General features: G+C 36.2%; 1 protein-coding gene across 1 annotated transcript; it reads left to right on the forward strand.

Moving 5' to 3' along the window:
- Positions 1-456: 456 nt before the first annotated feature.
- Positions 457-10,028, forward strand: LOC145988401 (uncharacterized). The gene is made up of 3 exons (XM_083123286.1): positions 457-773; positions 5,666-5,761; positions 9,656-10,028. The coding sequence occupies exons 1-3, from the start codon at positions 468-470 to the stop codon at positions 9,761-9,763; spliced, it is 510 nt and encodes a 169-aa protein (XP_082979412.1). The 5' UTR covers positions 457-467; the 3' UTR covers positions 9,764-10,028.
- Positions 10,029-10,155: the final 127 nt, after the last annotated feature.

Here is a 10,155-nt window from a genome sequence, read left to right on the forward strand (position 1 = left end):
GAGATCACGCAATATATAAGCTTCATGACTAAATTCCCCTCAAAGATGTTTTAATAAAAGTTTATAACAAAATAGAATAACCATGCATTTTAGTATATTTTAAGATATGAATTGTGAAAAATAAAGAAAAACAGTACCAGATGTTCACTTATCTGGTGAATCACGTAGAAGAGTTACCTATGGATATAACCAATAATAATAATTGATAATAAAATGATAGTATTATAAGTTTATAACAACATATCATTTGCTTATTTTGTTGTTATTTTTGCTATTCAATTTTATGTAAACAGCTGACTCCATCTACAAAAGTTTATGGTGATAACCATGCCTAAACTTGGCATCATTTCTCATTAACCAATGGCGATTTGTTATAGCTCATTGCTTCACCTGTGTATCCAACTATCCACCTTGTAATGTTAGTCAAGAATCTGAATAGGCTACAGGAATGGTATACAAGAAAAAGCATGGTAGATAATGAAATGAATGCAATTTTTTTGTGGCATCAAACTTTTGTGGCACCAAACTATTTTCGTATTTTTACGGTAATGTTTTGGACAGTGCTGTTGTGGGTCATCCAAAGGATCTCTAGATGGCATGAGTGTTGTTTGTCAATTCACTGCGTTCCAGCACCAGAACATTATCTCGATATTTGGACTACATTTTCTACGCTGCTTTTTACATTCAGCTTACTGCATCGATTTGTTTACTGTGTTTTGTGGCCACAACATCCATGTATTACACAAAACAACTGCCTTGCAGGTTTATACCAGGTAAGTGCAAAGGAAATCTCAATACCCTCTTAGGAATAACACGTATTCTTAAATAATATTTAAAAATACACCCTCCATTTTGCAAACATTTCAAATATTTTCGTGAAATAAATAAGTTTCTTGTAACAAAGGGTGTTTCTAAATAGCATGGAAGGTATTTTTTTTACATCTACGGCTATGAAACTTACGTTTTTTTTTTTATATTGAAGCTCCTTACGTACGTAGCGTCTATACGGCTTTTCAGGGCTTCCATAATGGATTCATGGTAGCGTCGTCACCTTTTAATCAAGGGGTCCCGGGTTCGATACCTGGTGGAGGCACAAGTGATTCAGATCCCACTTTAAACTGTAGGTCCAGTCCCGATTAGCCTTACTGTGCATAAAGTGGACTTAAAACAACAAATCAATCAATAATTTATTCATGTCACAGGCTCATGTCTACACATTTTCTTTTTCTTGTTATGATTGATTTGTGCAATGCGATAATTTGTGATATGTTATTTGTATGACACATTGGCAGGTTGGAGATTTCAGACAATCATTCTACATATTGTTGAACAGTATCCTCAGCATATGTAAATACGTTACCTTGTGGAATATCGTGCACATTTCTCTTCAGAAGTGCGGGCCAGAAAAGGGGAGGGTTGTATTTTCTGAATGACTTGTGGGATGGGATAATTTGCAACTTCTTATTTGTATGATGGTACGGAAAGGGGAGGGTAGTATTCTGTGGAAAAGGACAACCAAGACTTTTCACATACGACTTACTTCCCTTTTGGACTTTCAAATTAACTTCGACCTGCAATTCAGCCTGCACTAGGTATATAGAGGTAAGTTACCTTTTGAGGTTTAATTTCAGCCTTATTTCTTTAGTACCTAAATGTTTGTGCGATAAATAGTATTGGGGGCAGGTGGCTCTGGCCAGTTTCTAACATACCTTCAGAAGGGACTCTATATAGAAAGGTGGGTAGCCAGAGCATAGTAGAGCGGAGGCGGGGTAGCGGTAGGTTAATTACCCCAGGGGCGGAGCCCGGAATCGGTGGGAAATTTGAACACAGCAACCACCTCGCAACTTGAAATGGCTACATCTCAAATTCAAACGGCTGTACAGTCGTAAATACTTATTTCCGTACTCCAGAATTTTATTATTCACAATTAGCAGCACATAATCTTCATAAAAAAAAAAAATCACCTGCGAAATCGAGGGTGTAAGATTTCGACACTGATACAAAAATAATAAATCTTATTGTACTTACGATTGGCGAGTATATATTACTTCCGAACAACATTTCGGGGAAACCACTGTTCCCTTCATCAGGTTCTATTTTGACTATTGAAAACACTCCATAGCCATGTCAAGTCGATTCAAAAGCCAGGAAAAAGGATATAGGTATGAATCTGGTAAAGGAGTGACTTAGAAAACTGCCATTCCGACGCTACTATTTAAAACCACAAACGTTAAAAAAATATCAATCTAAAAGAAGCATTTCAACTTAAAAAGTTAAAATCGAAGCTACTTCAGAATGCCTTCTCGCCGAATGCAGGAAGTTGTCCGCTTTCTGCTCCCCTCTTACATACTTCAATACATTTCCCCTTCCCGCTTACGCCACATCGTATTCAAATTCGAATTTTTCCTGAGCCTTGCGAATTACGTCCGGGGTAACATGAAAACCTATCTTTTTGTACTCTCGCTTTTCCCATCTTTTAAACATTGCAATCCAAATCTCGTCCACATTTCCATCCTCCCTGTTCAATTTATTATCCCTATCCTTGCAAATGTAGGAAGCCTCATATACATTCCTACTAATTTTGTTTATTTTCTTTCCGAACAACCTCCCGGTTCTTAATTTCATGTCCCTCTTCAATAATATGCTCTGACAGCCCTGTTCTAGGGATTCCCTTCCTTATATCCTTGTCATGCTATCTCCATCTTATATCCATACTCCTACCCGTTTGTCCGATATATTCCTTACTGCACTCACATTTAATACTGTATATCACTTTCTTTCCCCCCTCTTTTTCTCTATCTTTTCCATCTTTCTTGTACTCGGTGAAATGTTTTTCTTTAGTTCTCAGAGCCTTCATCCCACACTTGATTCCATATTCCGATTTAAGTTCCTTCTCAAATCAGCCTCTTTATATCTATTCTTTTTACCAACCCTCATGATCCAATTTTCCTCTTTTTTTCATTTCATCCTTATGGTTACATAACCTTATTGCCCTTACAAAGAAGTTTAGAAAACATTACTTTTTGTTCTCCTTGCATGGGCAGATTCATTATTAATGTACAGCTCCCCGGATAAGGCTTTGTGGAAAATTCCAGTCATTATGCCCTTTTCTTTTTTATAAATCCAAAGCTCCAAAAAGCTTATCTTATTATCTTCCATTTCTTCATTAAAATATATTATAACTTATAAATTAGGCTACAACTTTTATTCAAAACAATTTTTTGTCATTTGTTCAAAAGTTACAAGGCAAAAACTTCAGAAAGTACTAAAAAAATCCATTTTTGAAGATAATTTTTTAAATTATGGCAAAACCACCAACATTATCGAAAAAGTAAACAATATTTTTTGTAGCCCATCTAATGGGGATTAAGACTAAAAAAAAAAAGATTTCCTGCCTATGACCATTGGTTACAGAGATATAGGTCAATAACTGAGTGTGTGTGAAATTGATGTTTGGGGGGGGTGCCAGGGGGGAAGCACCGTGAGGAGGGGCAGGGACTTCTGGGATTTTGCACAACTGACCCAAATTCAGCTTTTACGGAATTCTTCCCAATATTGGCCTTTTTTGTCCTTCATTGACTGAGTACTGTCAGTGAAATTCCTTCCCAGATGGAAATAAGTGTAGGATCAGCCTACCATATCAGTCATGACATACTGAGGTTCAGGAAAGTGTCTGTGGGGTGGGTTCTGAAACGTTTGACACCAGAAATGAAGGAGAGACGTGTTCATGTGTGCAGGGAGCTTTTGAACTTTTATGAAGCTGACTGTGGGGCATTTCTTCATCGCATTGTCACTGGAGATGAGAGTTGTGTTTATTTCTATGAACCAGAACGTAACAGGACAACAATGGAATGGCGACATCCATCAATATTCACCTGATCTCGCACCTTGTGATTTCCACACCTTTGGCCCACTGAAAGATGCAGGAAGTGGTTCCAGAATGACGATGAGTCCAGTCAGCGGTGCACAAGTGGTTACGCACACATCCAAGAGGTTTTTTTTCCTGTGGAATTGGTGGTCTTATCAAGCACTGGCATAGGTGCATTGAACTAGGGGGGGGGGGGGGCACAATGTTGAAACATAGTACTGTAGTTCTTTTGGTGCTTGTAATAAATACTTGTTCCAACATATTTCGAGTTATATATTGAATAAGCCTTGTGTTACTGCATACGATAGATGGGCATAGCAACATTTTCTAATATTTTATACCTAAATCATATTTGAACCATTACTGTATATTAGGAAATATATTGATTTCCTACCTCTCTGTTTTCATTGTGACAGTAATAGGGATGCTGGAAAACTTTTAGGAAGTGACCACGTATCAGTGATGCCAGATACAGTACAAGCAGCAAAGCATACTCTCTCTCTCCTTCAACAGATCCACAAGCAACAAACAAAAAAAAATGCTCTTTTTGTTCCAATGCACATTTCGTGCATGGTATTTAAGGATATATATTACTTGTGGCTGGCCTCAGAAGATACCCATCCTCTCTGCTTCTCACTCCTTTATTTTTTTCTTTGTTGTCACTTTCAGGTATTGGCCAAAATGTAGGCTTCATGTAAATTAAGAAGTGTACCTAGTAGGGTTGGAAATGTATCCTCTTCCAATGGCCAGATTTCCTAACAATAGAATATTAGACGTAGATGGTGAAATATTATGCTACTTAAAAAAAAGCCTTTTATCATATATAGATCATCTCTCCTTCCACAACATTTTGAGCAGACTGCTGCATATGCTAATTAATTAAACAACTCTCAGGCCTTCTTAAAGTCGGAATTTGATACTTCAGCAATGCAATTCCTGTCCTGGGCAATATCAATTCCATCCTTACCGATTTCCTTGAGGTCCATCTCAACGTCATCCCTCCATCTTCGTCTTGACCTTCCTAGAGGTCTCTTACCATGTTTCCCAACAAGAATCCTCTCCCATTCCATGTTGCAAGCTGCCAAACCGGTAAGAAAAATTTGATAATCTTGAAATATATATTTTTTCATCTGAAGTTTACTGGTTTAATACATTTTATTTACATATGAAACTCGCCTCACTTGATTGACAGTGTGTGTTGGGAAGCTACTAAAAGGTCACAATACGGACTAGAGTACTACATAGAACCAATTTCGCTCACTCATCTCCCATGCTCAAGCGTTTAATGTTTGGTTTGGTTTGCTGTTTTAAGTACACTTTATGCACAGTAAGGCTAATCGGGACTGGACCTACAGTTTAAAGTGGGATCCGAACCACTTGTGCCTCCACCGGGTATCGAACGCAAGCGTTTAATGTGACAATAATCATACACACATGTAAAATATCCATCTTGGCAGTTTCAGCCCACAATCCTGTTTCATTTTCATACATCACTGTATTGGCAAGTGAGACTAATCTACATTTTAACATGGAGATAATGACTATTTTTACTTAAAGTTTCAATTTCACTCTTTTTCACATCACAATCCATATTTGACACTACCACAGACAAATCCAGTGAAATGTTCTTCCTGCAGCACTCTAATATGGACACTCCAATTTACAAAATCAGAAAAGGAATTTGATGCACTGTAGAACACTTTGGGCTGCTGCATCATAAAATGAAGTTAATTGTGTTGTGGGCTGTTCTTTGAACAACTGTTAATTATATTTTTAATCTGCTTTATAATATTTCAGTTCTATGTATCAGGAGCAATGCTCAACCTAGCAATTCAGTACATGTGGATACCAATGCATGAATATATGAACAATGCTATTTGTAGTGTGTATGAGGTAAGTTTCATCATACAAATAAATTTCAGCATTAAGTATAAAACTTGTATATATTTTACAACTAAACTGTTATGCAAAACACCATCAAAATTCCTAGCTAAAACGTAGTCTATACTACAATGATATTTACTAGGGATGGACCGATATCGATAAAGTACCAATATAAAATTTATCGATACCAATAATCTACAGATCTGATATAGAATTCCATATGGTACTTAAAGATCCAGAATGGTTCGTTGACCTAATTAATAAATGTGTTACAAGGTGACTACAGTGCAAAAGAAGCTGCATATTTAGAAATTTACTTTTTTAAAAAGTAGGGCATGGATATTATCCATAAAAATTACAACAAAATGGCAGAATTTTGCACTAAATTATAAGATATTTATACATACAGTATATCAGATTGGTAATTTTACTGATACAGTGAAACACTGATATGCCTATATAGTACAGTACCAATTAATCTGTCTCATCCCTAATATTTACTAGATAACCAAGACACTAAATTTAGTGGTTCTACACAATATTTTCCATTTTAACTGCCCGAGTGATATGATAGTGTTTGTTAAGTAACTCCTCCCTCTTAACAATTATGAATCGTCCATAACCTTCACTACAACAGGAAATACTTTACTTTACCACAGGTGCTATGTGGTTCCTGGATTGGTACAGTTCCTATCTACGTGCACCAATCGAACTCATTTCTCCTACCAGAAATTCAGACCACAAACTTTTACTTCAACACCAATGTTTATCTCCATGTATGCAACATATAGTTAGTTGCATAATGTGATAATTTCTTCCTGAACAAGCAACGTTTCAGCACTTTTATTGTGTTGGTGGGGTGGCAAAAATGTTTAATGATTTCAAATGCTACTTGCTTTGAAAACATGGTAAATAGATACAGTGTAGGTAAATAGATTTGCAGCAATAAAATAGTTTCACATGTGATTACTCTCATTTTCACATAACTCTGAGACAACAGTTGTCAAGGATAGGAAGTTCATGGCAGAGAAGTACAGGCCTGCCACTGATTATTGTATCTACATCACTAAGACAAATTTCCAAACATCCACTAGAATGTCAAGTCATCAGGCATATGCTGCTGTTCACATTTCAAGTGAATGGGGGAAACGTGGGGGAGGGGGTTGGGAGTAAATTTATTTTCCATCATTTTTGAGGTAATGTACCTGAATGCACTTTCCAATGTGATCTTTTCCGATAGCTATTCTTGGTGCCGGGGGACAGATCAGGCAAGGTTTTATAGAAATTTGAAAATACCACATACACAGTGAAAAGGAGGTTTGCAAACAGAAAACTCATTTTTTCTAAGGAAAACAGAAAATTGATCTTCCTCCCACTTTCCCATGGATCCTTCAAATAGATGTACAATTATGCACAAATAACACCTCTGGTGCAATGGATGATATTCAGCTTGACATCATGCTGTGCAGTTTGGGAAGAAATTGACTGCATGAAATTGGGCAAACAGATTCGCATGTGTTAAGGAAAGCATATGAGAAACCTTATAGCGAGAAAATTTGCGACATTTTATAGGTACAGGTTTGTCATGTGATCACACCTTGAATCACTTCAGCAAAATCACACACACACAGTGCTTACCTGGCATGTTTTCAATGCAGGATCTGATCTCTTTGCCCGAAATATGGCGATTTCTTGCAATGAATTGCAGGGGAAGTTGTTCGCTCAATATCATCCATTTCCACTGTATCAAACAGTTGCCATCTGATGAACATGGGACAATAAATGCATGTAATGGGCATATACATTTCTCAAACCATGATGCATTGGATAGCCATTGCTAGAGTCGTTTTCACGTTCAGAAGACACAATGGGGTCTTATGGACAATGCTTTTCTTATGGGAAAATACGAGCACGCTGTTGTGAAATTTCTCGATTTACAAATTTAGCTTACGTAAAATCGATACCTGCAGTTTTGCAGGAAATTTTGTAGAGAATACAATGGTGAACACAAAAAACTGGTGACTTGCTTACATATTTTTACATAAATTAAAAATGCAAATTTTCTGTAAAACAAAATTTTTACATTGTTTTCATTCCTAACGTTGAAACATGCCAAAAAATTGACACTGTTTTTTAATTGTCATAGGTGGTGGTGGTACTCAGAATTTATCAATACTTTAACTCATATTCGCATTAAAAATATTCAAATAAAGTATGTGGAAATTTTTTATATTCGTGCAGTAGAAAATGTCGTCGCTGGCCATTTTTTGTTCTGTAATTCCAAGTAAAAACTTCCAGCAACAAAGTTCTGGAGAAAATAATGAAATTATTTTTTATAACCACTCAAAGGTTCCCAGAAATATTACTTCCATGCATTTGTAGTTTCTTTTTAACCCGAACCGCGTGCGAAGTAAGGAGACGTCTGGCCATCTTGAGCTGGCTCACCACAGCATTCCGGCTAATCACCACCAAGTTTTCGAGTTGCTATTTTATTTCCATTCAGTAAAAATATTAACTTCATGCAGTTTGTTATAATAGAATTGAAATTACTTAAATTTAATAATTGACAATTATTTCCAATGCTGCTGTTGTGAGCAACATTAGTGCTGTCGCAAATACACGTTGTTTTTGTTTACATTACTGTCGACATTAATACTGAAATGAAGATCACCTTTCAGTTTCCAACATACACATAAATTTATAGACAGCATATTAGCCATTGAAAAGCTTTCCAACACGTGTTAGATAGATACCTTGCTTGAGTCATTGATGTCTTATCAGTTCAAGTGGGCCATAACTCATTTGTTTCTTTGGATTGCAACTTCAATCTAACCCATATGCCAGATTCCCTTACTTGTGAACTGTAACGTTCACAGTATAATATTAATATTAATAATTACATATAGTTATCATTATATATACAAAATATGTAACACCTTCATTGTGAAGGAAGCTCATCATTTCCCGGCAACATGAGCTAACGCTGTATTGGCAACACTGTGTGGTTTCTCCATAAGCGCCGTTGTGTCTTCTGAACGTGAAAACGACTTTAGATAAACTAAATCACTAATTGGTAACTGAATTAAATTATAGACATCTGTAATGAAGAGAATTTAAATTATTATCCACGTTGAATATGAGAAGAATCATGTGTACTACAAAGAATAAATTGAACATGCCAAGGTGTAATATCCAACAGACATTTCACACTTGATATTTACCAAAATATCAATAAACAACAGGGTAATATAAATGATTTTGCCATCACTCTGATTTTTAAGATCAGGCAATACTCGCATCATCTTTTCATAATCTTGTGTGTGCCAATGGTCTACTGTGAAGGCTAATTCAGTTTGAGTTATGAATGAGTTGGTGTTTTAAGTCCACTTTGTGCACAGTAAGGCTAATCGGGACTGGACCTACAGTTTAAAGTGGGATCCGAACCACTATGAGCCTCCACCGGGTATCGAACCCGGGACCCCTTGATTACAAGGCGACAACGCTACCACTGCACCATCGGGGAGGCTCTTCAGTTTGAGTTAGTTTCCCCAACTTTTTTTTTATAAGGGGGGAATGCAGTATGTGGGCCCTCAAAAGTCAACACCAATGTAAAGTGCAACGGGCATAGCATAAACAAATATCTTGGTAATGAAAACTGATACAGAACCAGAAGTTGGTTGATTTGTGGTTGTGGTATGTTCGGAACATAATGCAAGAATCAAATTCAAATCCTGATCATCCATGTCCCCTGTTAAATAACCTGATATTTGTAGGTACGTTGTAAAAATTTACATAATCAAACTGCTGTTTAGCTTTTATTGGATACGATTCACATAATGTTAAAGATGTTGTGCACTACTGTGTTGTCTTTTGGAGTATTTATAACAATGAATTTCATTTCAGATGAAACCAGACCTCTTATTGCATCCACATTATATTAAAGATTTGGTGTCCATGGGTTCAGCAATGTTAATTGCCACAATAGAAGTTTATTGTGCTGGTGGTTTTTGAGAAAAAGTTGCCTGCTTTAAAAAAAAAAAAGTGAAAGACAGGTGTACTTTGTTACTTATGAGGAGTAAGGATATTTATGTGCACTTGAACAGAATCATAATGTAAGAAAACCTTTGAGTATTAACAGTGGTTTGGCAATTTCATAGTATTAGCTGGTTAATTTTGTAAGTCTGATGACCACATACACACAGTTAGATTTAGTTAAGAGAGAGTTTCAAGGGAACCTACGGTTATGGTTACATGGTAGATAGAAGTAGATAGAACATGTTTATCCATATCACAGGAGTTGGACTGAAAAGTAATTATTCAGAGATAAAAAATTAATAACTAATATACACTACATTCATATTTCTGTATTTAATAAAAGTTTCATAAGCATTTACCGAGATTTT

Source organism: Lepisma saccharinum, chromosome 1, assembly GCF_977018435.1.
Source record: "Lepisma saccharinum chromosome 1, izLepSacc3.1, whole genome shotgun sequence".
NCBI lineage: Eukaryota > Metazoa > Arthropoda > Insecta > Zygentoma > Lepismatidae > Lepisma > Lepisma saccharinum.

Coding starts and splice junctions, on each gene's coding strand:
- LOC145988401 (XM_083123286.1), top strand. CDS start 468: ATGGTAGATAATGAAATGAATGCAATTTTTTTGTGGCATCAAACTTTT. Junction 774..5,665: donor GCCTTGCAGGTTTATACCAG/GTAAGTGCAAAG, acceptor ATAATATTTCAG/TTCTATGTATCAGGAGCAAT. Junction 5,762..9,655: donor CTATTTGTAGTGTGTATGAG/GTAAGTTTCATC, acceptor ATTTCATTTCAG/ATGAAACCAGACCTCTTATT.